This window comes from Molossus molossus, unplaced genomic scaffold, assembly GCF_014108415.1.
Source record: "Molossus molossus isolate mMolMol1 unplaced genomic scaffold, mMolMol1.p scaffold_m16_p_12, whole genome shotgun sequence".
Classification (NCBI taxonomy): Eukaryota; Metazoa; Chordata; class Mammalia; order Chiroptera; family Molossidae; genus Molossus; species Molossus molossus.
Genome location: NW_023425347.1, coordinates 84,668,334 through 84,687,281, shown reverse-complemented (window position 1 = coordinate 84,687,281; position 18,948 = coordinate 84,668,334). Strand labels below are relative to the sequence as shown.

General features: G+C 39.5%; 1 protein-coding gene across 1 annotated transcript in view; it reads left to right on the top strand.

Moving 5' to 3' along the window:
* Positions 1-18,740, top strand: part of YTHDF2 (YTH N6-methyladenosine RNA binding protein 2) — a 33,648-nt gene extending 14,908 nt beyond the window's left edge. The window contains exon 5 of the mRNA XM_036256912.1: positions 17,874-18,740. Coding sequence (XP_036112805.1) covers positions 17,874-17,897 — 24 coding nt within the window. The 3' untranslated portion in view covers positions 17,898-18,740. The remainder of the gene's footprint in view (positions 1-17,873) is intronic.
* The last annotated feature ends 208 nt before the right edge of the window (positions 18,741-18,948 follow it).

The following is an 18,948-nucleotide window of genomic DNA, read 5'->3' as shown; positions in this document are numbered from 1 at the left end:
GTTGGGGTCTTGTGGGAGGCAACCAGTCGGTGTGTCACACTCACATAGATGTCTCTGTCTCTCTCTCTCTCTCCCTCCCTCCCCCCCCTTCCTCCCCATCTGAAAAATACCCTCAGGTGAGGACTTAAAAAAAAAAATTTTTGTTATTGACTGATTTTTAGAGGGAAAGAAAGGGAGAGAGAGGAAGAGAGGAAGGGAAAGAGAGAGGAACATCGGTTTGTTGTTTTCACTTATGCATTCATTGATTGATTCTTGTATGTGCCCTCACTGGGAATTGAACCTGCAACTTTGCTATACTGGGTTGGGGCTTTAACCAGCTGAGCTACTCAGCCAGGGCTTTTTTTTTTTTTACAGCAATCTTCCCCCTTCTAACCCTTTAATGATTTGGGCATTTTGCCCTTTGTTGAGAAACATTTGAAGTAATCATCTTGGCTCCATTTTTAACTTTAGACAAAACTTAAAAATAACCATGTTTTAGTGATACAAAAGTCAGATAGGAATAAAACATCACTTTATATTGTTTTCTTAAGGCCTTAGGAAATAAATAACCATGGGTATTGTTTCTTTCCATTTAGTATTTCCCTACTCCACTGCTGTTTTAAAGTGCCTCTTCATAACTAGTTAGTGGACATCCTGTTTAAATTGGGATGACAAATCTGAACTTTGTGTAAAATTCTAAGGCTGTCTATGTCTACTTTTGCCTTGCAGATAAATTTACTTGTCTCTGCCAAAAGGGTTGAGGAAATTCTATTTGTATTACTCATCACTTTCCTTGCTTTGTGGCTGATAAAATGCCTTTCTGCAGCCTCCTTAAAAGAGGTCTAGAAAATATGTGACAATGAGTTTGGATCACTTTGAACTATGCCCTTTATTTCTATCCGTCTTTCAATAAATGTTTTTGTTAATTGCTGAGTTAGAGGAGATAAGACACCATTTTTGCCTTAGGACCAGACAGCGTTGTTAGGAGGACAACAGAATGAATAAAATATGGGTTAAGAACTGTAATAGAGAAATGAAGAAATGTTTGGTTTTCTGGGGAAGAGTGATAAATTTGGGAAAATTAAGAAAGGCTTCATGGAGGAAATAACATTTAAATCATATCAAATAGAATGAGTGAGTAATCACTGAAATGATAGCACAGTGCTTGGCACGTATAAGTGCTCAGCATATAGTGCACATAAAAGTTGAGCTATCTCTAATACAGCATTCTCATTTCAGATGAGGAAGCAGTCTCTAAGAGTTATTTATATAAGGTCTCATAGCTAGTAAATGGTGAAGTGGTATTTCAGCAGAAGTCTGATGATATGCTGGAGCTGGCAAATTATGAGCCAACTATTTAGCTTTTATTTTTTTATTGATTGATTGATCGATCAATCGATCCTCACCCTAGGATATTGTTTTATTTATCTTCAGATAGAGTGGGGGCGGGGGAGAGAGAAAGAGAGAAACCGATGTGAGAGTGACACATCGACTGGCTGCCTCCCAGCTGACTCTGACCAGGGCTGGGGACGAACCGCAACCAAGGTACCTGCCCTTGACTGGAATCGAACCCATGAATCATTGGTCTGCAGGCTAACGCTCTAACCGCTGAGCAAAACTGGCCTGGCTGTATCTTATTTTTTAAAAATTAAAGAACATGGGATAAACCAGCAGGTTAGGGTTGAAGATGTGTTGGCTTTTGGAAATATTTTTTGGGGTACTTGTGGGACAATAAGTTTAGGTGATAGTAGGCTCTGGGTTGGAGATGTGTTGACTTTTTCTTTCTTTTGTTTTTTTTATCCTCACCCAAGGACATTTTTGCATTTATCTTCAGATAGAGCGGGTCAGAGAGAGGGAGAAGGAGAGAGAGAGAAACATTGATGTGAAAGAGACAGATCAACTGGTTGCCACCCACACAACCCCAACCAGGGCCAGGGACAAACTACAACTGAGGTACATACCCTTAGCAGGAACCGAACCTGGGTCTCTCTTGTCTGCGGGCTGACATTCTAACCGCTGAGCCAAATCTGTCAGGGCAGTGTGTTGGCTTTTGGAAATAGTGTTTGGGGTGCCTGTGGGGCAGTATGGTGATAGTAGATCAGAAGTTCAGGAGAAAGATTATTGATAAATATTCGGCAGTTTTCAGCCCTCAGTAAATAGGTAAGGCATGGAAGAATTTAAGATTATTCGATACCATTGGTAATAAAACTAGTGGTTGAAATTATTGAACACTTTGTACATCGTCTAGCACACAGCTATCCTGATTACATACATATATGTGTTTATTCTCATATCTTTGTGAGGTAGGTGCAGCTTGCTCAGTGTTACAGATAAAGACACTGAAGCACAGAAAAGAGTAAATAACTTTGCAACATCAAACAAGCTAAGAAAGCAGAGCTGGTTCCTGCTTCTGCAGTGTGTTTCTAGACTCAACATTGCAGTGAGAGAAGAGGGCCAAGGAAAGAGCTCCCTTAAATCACAAAATTTAAAGGGGGGTTAAGAGGGAACAAGTGAAAGATTGAATTCGGGTAGTTTGAGCTTTAGAAAGAGAATAAGGAAAGGGTTATATCGTGAATAGAATTTCAAGCAGTGGAATAGTATAATCAGTTTATTCAGAGATTGCAGACAGGTAGAAGATGATGACTGCAAATGCCAGTGGCTATCTGTTGAATAAAAGTAACATGAGAGAGCTTTGTTTGTTAGGTGTTTGAAGGTTTTATTCTCCACATCACTTAACAGACTCTGCATTGGTTGTTTCTATTGTTCCAAACTCTCCCTACCCACAGACTTTCAGGCTGTCTTCTCCAAGCCTGGAAGAGATTTGGTGACATAAGACCCGCTTTTATTTGGTTAGTGGGGCTATTTTTATAAATTAGACCATATAAAAATGACTGAAAATACAATTAAGTATTAAAAATGGTAGTATTCTGTTTCTGATATGGTTAAAGATTGATCCAGAGGGGACTGCTGTTTTTTCACACTTAAATATTTTGGGACAGGTTAGTTAGCAACCTAGAATCATTTAGTACTGTACCTATTTTGAATAGTTTAAACCAAGAATTACTCAGATGTGAGCCATTCTGGTTACATGCCAGAAATAAAGATGCGTCCTCTAACAGTTTTCAAACTTTGGTAGTAAAATTCCCCCAACTCCCACCCTGCCCCCAAATAAAACCTTACTCAGATCCCCATGAATGATTGACTTTATATGCTTAGCTTCCTTTTCCCCCCTGGAAGATCCTCCAAGCATCTCCCTATGAAGCATACTTTGGAACTAATTGGATGACATAAAAATTTTCAAATAGAGGAATGGTGGATGAAGTTGGGGTGGGAGACCTGTTTTGAATTGGAAGAAACAAGGATTTTGCAGCTTTAGCATCTCAGGTGTGTTGGTTTACTCACGGCGAGGGGGGAGGTGTTGCAGGGGTGGTGGGGAGGCTATAGCTTTGGCTTTTGACTGCCCTAGTTTTTTTTGTTTGTTTTGGTATGTGCCCCTAGCCGTTAGGGCCTAGCAGGAACTGAACCCAGGACTCTGGTCTGAAGGCCGACGCTCCAACTGCTGAGCCAAGCTGGCCAGTGTTTGACTGCCCTAGTTTAAGGGATGGTATGACAAGGGACTCTTACCTGTAGCTGCTGAGGAGTTTCATGGAGAGGAGAAAAAGCTGTTCCCTGAATTGGGACAAAAAAAGGGTATCTTACCACTGAATCCTGCAAGTCTTTAAATGAGCAAGGAGATAGGCTCTGAGCATGGTAGGTAGCTCAGATCATCACTTTTGCCTTTCTCTTCCACAGAAGCAGGTAATTGAGTTAAAAATTGCCACCTCCCCTGGACCAAATTCTTCTAGTCACTACTACTCGTAGCTCAATAAATAGTGCCCTAATGGTTTTCATTCCTTCCTGAATAAACAGTTCCTTATTGAATTGATTTAAGTCCAGTTAACCATCGAGAGAAGATATCAAATTATGAGATATCACAGATGAAACAGTATATGACAGTGATTATTAAAGTGCTGATTTTACATATAAGACCCAAGTGCAGAAGAAAAGAAGAGCAAGACCAGTTAGGATGGAATCAAGACATTTTTATGGAAGACTGGGTTTGAGTTTGGCCTGGAAGGATGGAAAGGAAAAAAAGATAGTGGAAAGATGAAGAAAATGGCTAACCCTCAAGTTTGAACTATTGACTGGAGGGGTAAGGGAAGAGGCAGGCAGTTACTCTTCTAACTCATTTGTACTTAATGCTATTGTAATGTCTGGTGGTATTTTTTGTTTTTATCTTTACTCGAGGATATTTACATTTATCTTTAGATAGAGCGAGAGGGAGGGAGAGAGAAACATTGATGCGAGAGAGACACCATTGATTGGTTGCCACCTGCGTGACCCCAACTAGGGCTAAGGATGAACTGCAACCGAGGTATGTGCCCTTGGCCGGAATCGAACCCAGGACTCTTTGGTCTGCAGGCTCATGCTCTAACCACTGAACCAAACTGGCCAGGGCAATGTGAACTTTTTTGGTAGTGGATAGCATATAGAACTTTTAAATGTGTATGTGTTGGTTTTTTTTTTTAATTATTGATTTTTAGAGAGGGAGAAGCATTGCTTGGCTGCCTCCTGCATGCCCCATACTGGAGATGGAGCCGAAACCCAGGCTTGTGCCTGACCGAGAATCGAACCAGCCATCTCTTGATTCCCAGCGACCTCTTGGTGCATGGGATGGCATTCAGCCAACTGAGGCACACTGGCCAGGCAGCATATAGAACTTTTTAAGTGTTTGCATGTAAAAAAATTTACGCTCTGCAAATTTTGTATTTCCAAATTTGTCTTTGCATTTGTTTTTCATAGTAAAATACAACCAAGTTATCAAAAGTGTAGAAAATGAAGAAAAATCAGCCATAATTTTTCTATTTATTTGGGCATTTTTCTTTCTCTTCTTTACCTACACAAGTGGTTCTTACAGTTATAATCATATTCTATAGAGTGTTTTATCCTGCCTTTTCCCCTTATTCAGATTTTTACCCCAGTTTAGCCATTTTTGGACTATTAGGCACTTTAGCCATATTAGGCACTTTTCATATATTTAATCCTTTAGTATAATCCTGTAGAATTAACATTATCTTCTTTTTACAGGTAGGGAACTGAGGTAAGGAATATAGGATAAGTAGCAGGTTAGAATTAAAAAAGGAATATAATATAAAGGAAACTTATTTAAAAAGGGGTAACTTTCTCAAGACCACATAGGTTATGGAAGAACTGGAATTTGGCTTGGCCAGTGTGGCTCAGTGGTTGAGTGTTGATCCATGCATCAAGAGGTTGCCGGTTCAATTCCCAGTCAGGGCACATGCCCACATTGTGGGCCTAATCCCCAGTGGGGGGCATGCAGGAAGCGGCCAAATGCTGCTCATCGATGTTTCTATCTTTTCCTCTCCCTCCCTCCCTCTCTAAAATCAATAAAATACAAAGAACTGGAATTTGTTTTGCCCCAAAAGCTTTTTTTGTTCTTAAAAATCATTAACAGTGTTCTATTACCTACTGATGCCAGTAGCCAGTCACCCTTTGTGGATACATGTGGAGAACATAATTTAGCAGTTGGGTTTAATCATCCCTCATCATGAGCATCAAAATGGAGTGAATTGGGTCTACTCTACCTAAGGCAGCAGCAACAAGGAGGAACACAAATAGTTCTGGATAATAGAGTGGGGAGGATTTTGTCTACCCCTCTCATTTTGTACACAAACTGCAAGATCACTTGCCCTGGCCGGTTTGGCTCAGCGGTTAGAGTGTCGGTCCACAGACCAGAGAGAACCAGGTTCTGTTCCCCCTAAGGGCACGTACTGTGGTTGCAGTTTGTCCCGGGTCGGTGTATCTCTCTCTCTCTCGTCGATATTTCTCTCTCCTGCTCTATCTGAAATGTAAAAAATGTTCTCGGGTGAGGATAAAAAGCAAAAGATGACTTCACTTTAGTGGCAGAGCTAGAAGTAGAACCCAGATAAGTTCTTGGGTAATTCAGTCAGTTGTAACACGTTACTTTACTTGTAGTCCATAAGCCTGCAACAAGGTGGGGAGGGGAGCAGGGTGGAGCGCCTAAAAAAAATTGTAATGGTTTAAAACAAACTTGAGTCATCTGGAAAGTATTTGTAAAAATACTGATAACTAGGCTCTGCACCCAGGCTTACTAAACTAGAGTTTTATTTAGTAAGCTCCCTAGGTATTTCTTACATAATTAGAAATGACTGAAGAGAAGTTGCTCAGTTTGTACAAGTTATCATCTGGGAGTACTTAACACTGCAGATTCTTGTCCTCCCTCACCTATTGAATAAGCGTCTTGGGAGGTGAGGCCTTGGAATCTGCATTGTATCAACTCTGTTGGTAATTCTCTCATATTTAAAGTTTGAGAACTGGATTATGTGTGTCATTAGTCAAGTGTTTTTTGTTTTTTTTTTCCTTTCTTGCGTTGAGAGAGAGAGAGAGATACCAATGAGAACATCCTTTAGCTACTTCCTGCATCCCCCCCTTCCCCCCCCCCCCCCCCGGATTTGTCTCACAACCTGGTCATGCATCCTGGATGGGAATAGAATTGGCAACCTTTTGGTGCGTGGGTCGACACTCTACCACTGAGCCACACCAGACGGGCTCATTAGTCAAGTTTTGTGTGCCCCTCCCACCTTAAAATCCTCATGCTTGTTTTCTTGCCATTTTGGTTTCTGAAGTTTTTTTTAGTACTATAGTCCTGCCCCCAGCTAGTTTCAAGACTTCATCTTGAGAAACAATGTTAGAATTCACATGTGTCTGATAAGCCTAGCTGTTGTACCTTTTAATACTGTGGCCTACCTTAAGGTTGAAAGGGTCTTTTGAGTAGCTTTTCATTAGCTGTAAGTATTGATGAATTGTGGCAGTGTCTTTGGTTTAGTATCCTGCCATGTAACTTCATGTTATAATCTCTTTAGAGGCATTATGGCTACTTCTAAGAGGCTTTAATGTTTTAAGTTTTATATTTAGTGTTCCTTTTTGTGGGGACATTACTTTTTTAGAGTTGTTGGATAATTTTAAGCTATAAGATTTAGTGGCCACTAGCCATCCTGAAGTTGTCCAAACTATGATTTTTATTTTATTTATTTACTTTTTTTTTTTAAGTAGAGAGTGGGAGGGAGGGAGGGAGAGAAAGAAAAAAGAAACAGCGATGTGAGAGAGACATAAATAATTGATTGGTTGCCTCCTGCATGATCCCCTGGATGGAATTTGTAACCCAGGTCTGTGCCCTTAACTGGTAATTGAGTCTGTGACTCTTTGGTCTGTGGGCAGATGCTCTAACTGCTGAGCCAAACTGGCCAGGGCCAAACTAAGATTTTTTTTTAAAGGTAATTAGTTTTTTAGGGTGTGGGAAGGGATTCTGTTAAGTATGTTACATTGATGGGCCTTTTAAAATGTTTAGGTACAGCCCTGGCTGGTTTGGCTCAGCGGTTAGAATGTCGGCCTGCGGTCCAGAGAGACCCGGGTTTGGTTCCCGCTAGGGGCACGTGCCTCGGTTGCAGTTTGTCCCTGGCCCTGATTGGGTCGTGCGGGTGGCTGCCACTCGATGTGGCCCTTTCACCTTGATGTTTCTCTCTCCCTCCCTCCCACTCTATCTGAACAAAAAATGGAAAAATGTCCTCAGGTGAGGACAAATAAATAAAAGTAATAAAAAAATAAAAACGTTTAGGTACACACATATTATGTTGCTATAGTTGGAGCATGAATCCTAGGTTCTGTGGTATTGTTAACCTATCATATGTATAGTAGTGGAATGGCTAGAAGAAGAGCTGATATATCTGCTACTATCACTGATTGAGCAAGTACAATTCTCTGAGCCTTAGTATTTTTTTTAACTATGTTTTTTCTGATTTTTTTTTAGAGGAAAGGAAGGGAGAGAGAGAGAAACATCGATATGAGAGAAACAATGATCGGCTGCCTTCTGCATGACCCTCACTGGGGATTGAGCCCAGCACCTGGGCATGTGTCCTGAACGGGAGTGGAACCAGGACCTCTCAGTCCATGGTATGATGCTCAATCCAGCCGGGCCTTTTTTTTTTAAATAGGGAAAATAATACTTGCCTGGCAGGGGAGATACCATGATCTCAAAGGTGGTTTTCTCATTGTTCTCTGGATGTGCTGACCCCTGTGATTTCCCTCCCCCTCTCAAAAAGGGTAAATACCATATCAGGTTGTTAAGAAGATTAAATGTATATATATAAATGAAGTGTTTGCATACAGGTCTTTTATGAATGATTATTTTGATTCACAATGTCAGGCTTACATATGTATATGTATACATAAATAATACACACCTTTGTTTACTGTGGACTAATCATTACATTCTTCAATAACTTTGAGCCTGGTACTTAATAGTGCTACTGGTTTTCCATTTTGGGGTCCAACCCTTAGAATAGACTAAGAGGGCACAAATGCACAATATGTTTATGCTAGGTGTAGGGAGAAGTTGAAAAGTTATATTATTTAATTGTATTCTGAAGGGTTTTGGAAAATTGATTTTATTGTGAAATTAGTTTCGGTTTAAATGTAGTTCTATTTTGTGGTATGTGCCCCTAGCAGAAACCGAACCCAGGAATCTGGTCTGCAGGCTGATGCTCTACCGCTGAGTCAAACTGGCCAGGGCTCAAATGTAGTTCTTACTGGAGAGCCAAGGAATGATTCAGAGAACAGTCAAACCATTTTATTTAGTTTGTAACTAGTGTTTTCTAATTTACTTTTAGTTAACCTGAAAAATGTTAATGTATCTATCTTATCCTTTGTTCTCTTACTAGTCACATTTATTATACAGGTAACTGCAAATAGTAGGTTATCCAGGCTTTTTACTTCTGACCCTTTTAGTGAAATGTATATAGGAGTTTGGTTACTAATTAACAGTTTTGGAAAAGAATTTGATGGTAGGAAAGGTTATTATAATGCATTTACTTTACTTGGTGCTCCTACTTCAGTTTCCAGAAATTCATTTCAAATAGATGTTCATTTCTGCACCTAGAAAAGTTCAAAAGGGGATAAGAAGAGGACACATTCGTCCCTCATTTATCGCTGTTAATCTGTTCCAGACTCTTGTGGTTGCACCTGGTTTTGAAGGATTCCTGAGGTGCTCAGATACATAGGTCTACAGTCCATATGTACAGTAATTTTAATTTTTTTTTTTTTTTATCCTCACCCGAGGACATTTTTCCATTTTTTGCACAGACAGAGAGGGAGGGAGAGAGAGGGAAACATTGATGTGAAAGGGACACATCGAGTGGCTGCCACCCGCACGACCAACCAGGGCCGGGGACAAACTGCAACCGAGGTACATGCCCTTAGCGGGAACTGAACCCGGGTCTCTCCGGACCGCAGGCCGACGCTCTAACCGCTGAGCCAAACCGGCCAGGGCCAGTAATTTTAATTTTAATTGTAATACACGGCTGTATAATTGAGTCAGACAACTGAGCACGCGCTGTATCATTTTCACTGTCTCGATCAACTTTTTAATGAATATATTTGAAAAAACCTCGATAGAGTGAAGCCGTGAAAGTCGAAGTGCGAAGTGGCAAGGGATGACCACATATTTAATAAACTATTACAGCTCTGCTTTAAATTGGAAAACTGATGGAAAATATTTTTGTTCCTTTACCTATGGAAGGCAGAATGCTATATATAACTCAGTTTTTCTGTCAGTAGACTCATTTAACTTTTGTTTACAGCATCAGAGACTATAAAGATTGATTCCATAAGCCATATAAAACAATGAAAGTCATTTTAATATAATCACATTTTTTCATGTTAGCCCATGTAAGCTTTTTTTTTTTTTTCATTTTTCTTCATATAGAGCTGGAGGGAGAGAGTGGGGAAGAGAAAGAAACATCGATGTGAGAGAGACACATCGACTGGTTGCCACCCACACGACCCCCACCGGGGCCAGGGACAAACTCCAATCAAGGTACATGTTCTTAGCGGGAACCGAACCTGGGGTTCTGGTCTGTGGGCCGATGCTCTAACCGCTGAACCAAACTGGTCAGGGCTAAGCACTCTCATTTTTAGCCAGGGGTGCTGAAATTTATGTTCTTTTCTATCAAGGTTCATGAGGACATAAGAGAAAATAGTTGAGTGCTATATAAGTACATTTAATTGAGGTGAGGAGATAAAGATCAGATTTTAAAGTTTCCCAGTTTGGGCACATGCTTGGGTACCTAGTTGTGGCGTGTGCCGGAGGCATCCTGTTGATGTTTCTCTCACATCAATGTTTCTCTCTCCACCCCCACCCTCCCTTTTTTCTCTGAAATCAGTAAAGGAGAAAAAATAAAGTTAATAAAATTATACCCCCAAAATAAGTACAAATATGTCTCAGCTGTGTTTTATGGCCCACTTAAAAGTGGAAGGAAGAGCCCTGGCCGGTTTGGCTCAGCAGTTAGAGCGTTGGCCTGCAGTCCAGAGAGACCTGGGTTCGGCTCCCGCTAAGGGCATGTAACTTGGTTGCAGTTTGTCCCTGGCCCTGGTTGGGTCATGCGGGTGGCAGCCACTCGATGTGTTCCTTTCATGTTGATGTTTCTCTCTCTCTCTCTCTCTTCCTCTCTCTCCCTCCCACTCTATCTGAACAAAATACGAAAAAATGTTCTTGGGCGAGGATAAAAAAATAAAAGAAGTGGAAGGAAGAGAGGTGACAGTAGAAATGAGAAATGATATTAGACTAAATAGAAGAAAAATACATATAACAAAAATATGTGTTAATCAACTTTATGTTTCTGGTAAGGCTGTAAAATTTTGAGGGAGTCAAAGTTGCACATTTTATGCATGAGGATGATGGTTCCACTAACAATGTGTTAAAGCAGTGGTTCTCAACCTTCCTAATGCTGCGACCCTTTAATATAGTTCCTCATGTTGTATGGGGGCGTATCTGCATGTGGGCAGACCCATCTGGAGACGGATAGAGGAGTGGTGTCTCGGTTCCTAAAACCATCGGAAATAGTGTTTTCTGATAGTCTTAGGCGACCCCTGTGAAAGGGTCATTCGACTCCCAAAGTGGTCGTGACCCACAGGTTGAGAACTGCTAAAGGGTCAGCTATGTATGTGTTTCAGGAAGAAATTTCAAATGTGCAGACTTTTAAGTAACATTGCCACCTTGTGGCTTTTAGCGTATTTACTCTAGAGACAGTTTTGTGTTTCATAATTATAGATATAAAATGAGGTTGTGGGGTGGGTGGATAATGTGGGTATTACCTCTTTAAACTAGATATTCAGGGCTAGAAACTTCTTCCACTTCTTTATAGTTATTTTTAATATCTTTAAATTTATCTTTATTTCTTAAGATTGTTTCTTTAGTCTCTTCACTGTTCTTTTTTGAGGTTGTGGACTGATTTAAAGTTCAGGATGAGTGTCCTTGTAAATGTTTTAAGATGGAGTGGAATTCAGTAAAGTCTTGGCTCCACTATTTCCCCCTCCTCTTTGTTTATTACCATCATAGTATTCTCAAGCTCTAGGAACACATCTTCATTTCATTGTAGCATTTGGGCTGGTTTTTGGTTAACTGGAACTTTATAATTAATTTTTATATTTGATCTTATGTTTATCTCATTGTACGTCTGGGCAGCCAATCTCTGGCAGGAGTTTAGTTTAGACTGGTCACTCTGGCCTGTTCCTACTACAGATTTCACTAGCTACCTTGCACATGGCTCTAGAAGCACTAGAATGATAGGCAGGCTTCAAACGACAACACAATGGGGAAAACCACCTTACACACTACTTCCCCTGCTGTGATCAGTCAATATCATCTTTATGTATAAAAGCTGGAGTGTCTGACAGGCACAAATGTGTATGTTGTGTTTATGGCAGTTCCAGCTGGGACCTGGACCCATTGGAGATCCAAGTCTGTTTTAATGTGTTGTTCTGTTCTTTTCATCATTCTTGTCCTTCCCCTCCTGCTTTTTGTTTATTAAATATTATCAAGGTAGACTGGTTGATTAGAAATGTCAGTAACCTACAGGTGAAGCCCTTTGATCATAAATTGTCAAAGTATTTAGTGGCATTGTTCCCAGTGGTAATAGGAAATAGTCACAAAAGTGAAAGAAAACCTGCTGTAAGGGAAGTCATGCATAGGAAACCTAAAAGGTTTTAATGCCCAAAAGTGGTTAAAAATAATGGTCTTCGTGTTAGAACCTTCTCTGCATTATTTCTGCATTATTTTCTCATTCCAAAAGACTTGTTAAAAAAAAAGAAAAAAAAGCTAGGCAGACCTTTTCATTTTTGCTAAAATATCCTTGTGTTTGATGACTTTTAGTGTGGGTCTGAGAAGATAATCACCTGAGAATTTTTTTCCCACTGATTTTTTTTTTTTAATCCTCACCCAAGGACATTTTTTGCATTTATCTTCAGATAAAGCGGGAGGGGGAGAGAGAGAAACATCAATGTGAGAGAGAGAGACATCAACTGACTGCCCCCCACCAGGGCTGGGGACAAACTACAACCAAGGTACTTGCCCTTAGCAGGAACTGAACTTGGGACTTTCTGGTCCGCAGGCCAATGCTCTAACCGCTGAGCCAAGCCAGCCAGGGCTTTCCCACTGATTTTTAAAGAGAGGGAGGAGGAGGAGGAGGAGAGAAACATCGATTGATTGCCTCTTGTACTTGCCCTGACTCAGGCTGGGGCTCAAACCTTCAACCCAGGTGTGTGCCCTTGACTGGGAACCTAAGACCCTTCAATGTGTGGGCCAATGTTCTAACCTCTGGGCAACACTGGTCAGGGCTGTTAACTTTTTATTTTGAAATAATTTCAAACTCAGAGTAATTTCAAGAGCAGTACAAAGAACACCCATAGGCTCCTCACCCAGATTTACCAGTGTAATATTTTGCCACATTTGCTTTATTACCCTTTTTGGAGATACATGTGCAATTTTTTTCTGAGCCATTTGAGAGTAAGGTCCAATTAAATAGAAAATTCCAGAAATAAAAAGCCCTTAAAATTTTTTTCTTAATTATTTTTATTTTTTTGTATCTCTTATTTATTAAAAAAATTTTTTTTTCTTTATTGGTTTTAAAGAGAGAGGAAGGGAGAGGGAGAGAGAGATAGAAACATCCATGAGAAAGAACATCGATTGGCTGCCTCCTGCATACCCCACACTGGGGATCAGGTCCACATTGTGGGCATATGCCCTGACCGGGAATGGAACTGGCAACCTCTTGGTGTATGGATTGACACTCAACCACTGAGCTACACCAGCCAGGCAAGAAGTAAAAATTCTTAAGTGTCAAATTGCATGTGTGTTGAAATTTTATGCTGTCCCACTCTATCCTGGAGGGCATATGAATCATCCCTTTGTCCAACCTATCCAGGCTGTGTGTACTAACACCCCAATACACACACCTTAGCCACTTGGTAGTCATCTTGGTTATACGATCAACTATCACAGCATGAATGGACCTAGAGGGTATTTTGCTAAGTGAAATGTCAGTCTGAGAAAAGCAAATATGATATGATTTATCTTGTGTGGAATCTAAAGAACAAAATAAGCCTGGCCGGTGTGGCTCAGTGGTTGACCGTCGACCTATGCACAAAGGTTTCCGGTTCGTTTCCCGGTTAGGGCACATTACCAAGTTGTGGGCCCCATCCCCATTGCGGAGGCATGCTGGAGGCGGCCAATCCGTGTTTCTCTCTCTCCCTCTCCCTCCCTCTCTTTCTCAAAGGAAAAAAACAAAAAAACAAAATTGAAACACTCGCCTTGGCTGGTATGGCTCAGTAATTAGAGTATGGGCCCGTGCACCAAAGGGTTGCTGGTTCAGTTCCTGGTTGAGGACATGTGCCTGGGTTGTAGGTTCCATCTCTTGCCCCAGTTGAAGCAAGTGTGGGAGGCAGCCAATTGATGCGTCTTTCTTTTTTTGCATTTTTTGTTTATTTATTTATTATTTTTTTTATCCTCACCCAAGGACATTTTTCCATTTTTTTGTTTAGATAGAGTGGGAGGGGGAGAGAGAGAGAGAGAGAGAAAAATATCGAGTGGTTGCCACCCACACGACCCAACCAGGGCCTGGGACAGACTGCAACCGAGGTATGTGCCCTTAGTGGGAACCGAACCCGGGTCTCTCTGGACCACAGGTTGACGCTCTAACCGCTGAGCCAAACCAGCTGGGGCTGACTTTATTTTTGTTACAGATGTTTCTCCTCTCCCGCCCCCCCCAGACATTCTCCTACCGATCCTGTCCCCCCTTGACATGTCTTTCTTGCATCAATGTCTCTCTCTCACTCTCTCCTTCCTCCCTCCCTCTCTAAATAATCAATGGGGAAAAAAATATCCTCCATGAGGAATAGCCAAAAAAAAAAAATTGAACACTCATAGACACAGAACAGACTAATGCTTGCCTGAGGGGAGGGTGGCATGGGGGACTAGATGAAAAAGATGAAGGGATTCAGAAGTACAAATTGGTAGTTACAAAATAATCATATGGGATGTAAAGTACAGCATAGGGAATAACTATGAATGGTGTCAGGTAGGTACTGGAAATATCGGGAGAGGGGGACTTCGTAAAGTATATGATTATGTAACCAATATGCTGTACACCTGAAACTAATACAAAATAATATCGATTTTAACTGTAATTGAAAAATTTTTAAAAAATAGATCAGCTCTCGTGGTATCACTGTGCTTGTGTTCAAGTCATCTTTACTTAATAGTGGTCTGAAAGCTCAGGTGATGCTGGCAATTTGGATAAGTGGTAAAGTGCTTCCTTTGAGTGAAAGGTACCTATGTATGGGAAAATACAAAGTATATATGTATAGGGTTTGAAGACCAATTTAGCTTGCTGAATTGTACCAGTGTGATGTTTTCTTGATGTTGAGCAGGAGATTAAGGCAGCCAATGCCATTTATTTGTATGCAATTTGCATAATTTAAAATAAATCGTCTGGCATACAGGTTTACATTAGGGCACAGGTTGCAATTGCCTTCTTGGTATTGTATAGTTAAGATTCAGGATTGGTTTTATGTTATATTTGAGGCAAAATTGAACATAGAAGTTTAGTTGTGGACTTGGTAGCACATAAAGAGGAACAAGCTGTTTAAAAATGAGTTGATGCAGTATGTGCAATTACACAGTGCTGTTTGAATTTCTTATCACTGAATATTCTAAATGGCTGTTATTAAGCATGCTGATGAACTTTATAACTGTTTCTTAGGGGAAAATGGAATTGGCAAAGTCTAGGTTTTCTTTTTTATGAGTACAATTTGGGGCACATAAGTTTATATTTGTATTCCTGGGATTATATTACATTAAAATAAGAGATAATAGGTGGAATACTTTTTCAGTTTTATTGAGAGATAGTTGACATGTGATAACGTATTAGTTTAAGGTATACAGTATAATAATTTGAGATGTGTGTGTCTGTGTATAGATATATTGAGATAGAGAAATGATTATCACAATGTTTAGGTAATATTCATCACCTAACACAGTTAAAATTTTTTTAGTATGTGATGAGAACTAGAATGTTATTAAAAAGTTGTTTTAGCCTATTCATTCTTAAACTCATAAGTAGCTTGTGAGTGAGGTTAGTTGAAGACTTGTTCTTTGTTTTCTTAGGAGCTTTTAATTGAGTTGGGATTGATTTTACGTGAAACAAGACACAAAGCAATTTAATTTTCAATTGTGGATGCAGATTTGGAAGGACATTGAAAGCTGTAGGGGCTAAGGAAGTCTCAAAAAAGGGAAAGGGGTTTTGAACTGTACCTTGAAGGACAGAAGGACAGACACCCTTGGCTTGAAGAGTAGTAATGAGATTGAATCAAGTAACACGCTGAAGAGGCCAGATTTCCTGAAACCAAAGGTAGATCTTGATCAGTAGTGGAAGATAATTTACATAAATGGTGTTCATCCAAGTTATGGATGACAAAACAAGAGGTAGATGAGTTTAAAATTGATATGTGAAGCAAGGTGCTGTTCAAAGTTTGACTTTGGTCAACTTGAGAAGTCTTTTTACATTGTAATTTTTCTATTATTAATATATTAAAACTTAGGGAAAACATAGAAAGCGGGGGGGGGAAGGCAGTACTGAAGCCCAGGAACATCAAAACTTTTAAGATCTCTATTATATTGGACTGAATTTCTTCTTTTTCTTCTTGGATTTAGTTTGATTTCCAGAGATTGTGTTTGAGTGAGTTATTAAAATTATTTTATTAATTTGAAATTTCAAAATGACTTATTTAAGAAACAATATCTCAGAGCTTGGTATGTTGGGAAGTTTATCCCTGAATTCTAGAGATGTGAACTGGGACATGACAAAAAAAGAACTGCTCTTTCTGAGTAAATAATTTACCATTTTTATATCCATGGAACAATTTAGTTTTAGGGTAGTAAGTTCATCACAAAGCCTCAGTTAACTTTGTTGACTTTAACATAAATATTTGTAATAACGGTGCAGATAAAGCCATATAGCCCTGGGTTTGAATCTTGGTTCTTAGTTAAAGTAACCTTGGTTAAGTATCTTTTGTGAGCTTTCATTTTCTTACCTCTAAAGCAGGAATAATAATACAATCTTTGTGGGGTGGTTACAAAGATCATTATTATATACAGTACCTGGAACATGGAAGCCCATAAATGCTAGTTGCTATTCTTTTTAAAAAAATATTTTTTTATTTTTATTGATTTTAGAGAGGAAGGGAGAAGGAGAGAGATAGAGACATTGATGAGAGAGAACATTGATTGGCTGCCTACTGCATGCCCCCCACTGGGGATCCAGCCCACAACCTGGGCATGTGTCCTGACCGGGAATCGAACTGGTGACCTCTTGGTGCCTGGGTCAACACTCAACCACTGAGCCACGCTGGCCGAGCCTAGTTGCTATTCTTTTTAGTAGGAATCATATTTTCTTTAGAACTGAAGTTACCATAGTATAAATGGGTTCAAGTGACTCCACTCAAGTTAGATGGATGAATCAAGTAAGTTCAGGCCTGTGCTCCTAACCAGTTAAGACTTTTACTCTCCCCCACCCCCCTTATTGGTTTTAGGGAGAGAGAGAGAAAGAAACATCAATGAGAGAGAATATCAATTGGCCGCTTCCTGCATGCCCCCAACTGGGGATTTGGCCCACAACCTGGGCAGGTATCCTGACCAGGAACTGAACTGGGACCTCTCTCAGTCCATGGGACAGTGCTCAGTCCACTGAGCCATATTGGCCAGGCAAGGCTTTTACTTTTAAAAGGCATGTGGATTGAGTCATATTTTTTAAAATGTCAATACATAAACGGTGTGTGACATGGAAAGCTGTTTAAAATAGATTTATAAAAGGCTTATAAAGAATGATTCTTAAGAAATGAGCATTTAGATATATTTCAGGGACAACTTTGGTATTGCAGTTTTCAAAATCTATCTCTAAGTCGATTTTAAACTCTGTAGGGTAAGAGGGTAATTTTCTTGCCTGCTGTGGACTAAGAGCTTTCTATATGTTAGCTCATTATCTCCCATAGCTCTGTGAGAGATACATGTCCTCACTTTACAAAAAAGGTAATTGAGGCTTATAAATCTGTCTAAGGCTCTGGGACTGGAATGGGATGACTCTTATACTGTTAGGTTTTTTTTTTAGTACATCTTATATGGGTTGCTTCTGTTAGGCCTATATATTGGGGGACTGATGAGTGTTAGCGTAAACCAATTATAATAGGAAAATAAATCATGTAAGAAATTTTAAAGTAAAAAAAAAAATCTGTTTTAATTGGGGTGCTTGGGTGTTACTACTTTGGATTAAAATATAAGAAATAAAAGCCAGTTTTTATTGTTGGGCCGTATTCTGTGTAGAAAAAAATAATTACATTTCTATTGAGTTATTCTGTGGAGTTTTCATTTTTAAGCATACTCATATAAGGTTTAACTAATCACTTCAATTTTTTCTTTTAACCTCTAGGAACGTCAAGGTCGTGGAAAATAAAAGGCAGTTCTGCACAGACCACAGCAACGGTTTCATCTGCATATCCTAAGAGGAAAAAAAATGACCTTCAAGAGAATTAGGACTTTTTTCTTAATTTCATTGACTTCAGAGACGATTGCAGACTTGCAGTTTAAGTATTGGAATTTCACAAAAGACATAGGACTTAACTGGAAAATGAAAAAAAAAAGAAAAAGAAAAAACTAAAAAAATCCCTCTAGGTAGTTTAGGTGACAAATGTCCCTTTTATTTTGGCTTTGGTTGTGATTTCAGAGCATAATGCTTTGTGTTATTTTTGTTTGTTTGTTTTTGTCTTTTTACTATGTTTTTCGGATTTTAAAGTCCGTAAGTGCATACAGTTTTCTCTAATTTTTAAACCCTTTCCTCCTCCCCATTTTGACATTTGCACTTGGAGAACACCTGAGTTTCGAAGGTATGGGCCTGCCTCCACCCCAGAAAGTGGGAATTTGGTTTTTCCCTTCCGAACTGGAAGAACGTTTTTATGAAGAATTTTTGTCTTGGAGAATTTAACAGTGTTACCCAAGGTTGTGTCTTTAAGGGTGGTTCATTTTCTCTGACCCTTTGTTACTCAAAGTAAAGTACTAGGAGTCCTAAGAAATGTTCTGTTCTTGTACATTATACTGATTGAGTCAGGATTAATTTTATTTCACAGCTAAGAACAGTGGTAAAAACTTGTTTACAGAAATGCATTTTGGAAGAGAAAAATATTGTAAAACGTGTAGTGAATGTTTCTTCAGTTTCTTGTTCATCCAATGAGGAAAGGGCATTGCCTTTCTTTTTACCATTAATCACTTCTCAATAAACGTGAGATCCTGTTGAGCATCACTTTTAGTACCATTTATTAGTGTTATTTGAGTCTGGTATATTTTATGAAAGATTTGAAGTATAAGGAGTTTTAAGAAAAAAGACATCCACTATTTTAAGAAAACTTGCTGAGGTAAAATAGTTCAGGTTTGCTTTTGTGCCCAGGGCTAGATAATCATGACTTCTACAAATCAGAGTGGGCTAAAATTTATAATGCTTTATTTCTGGA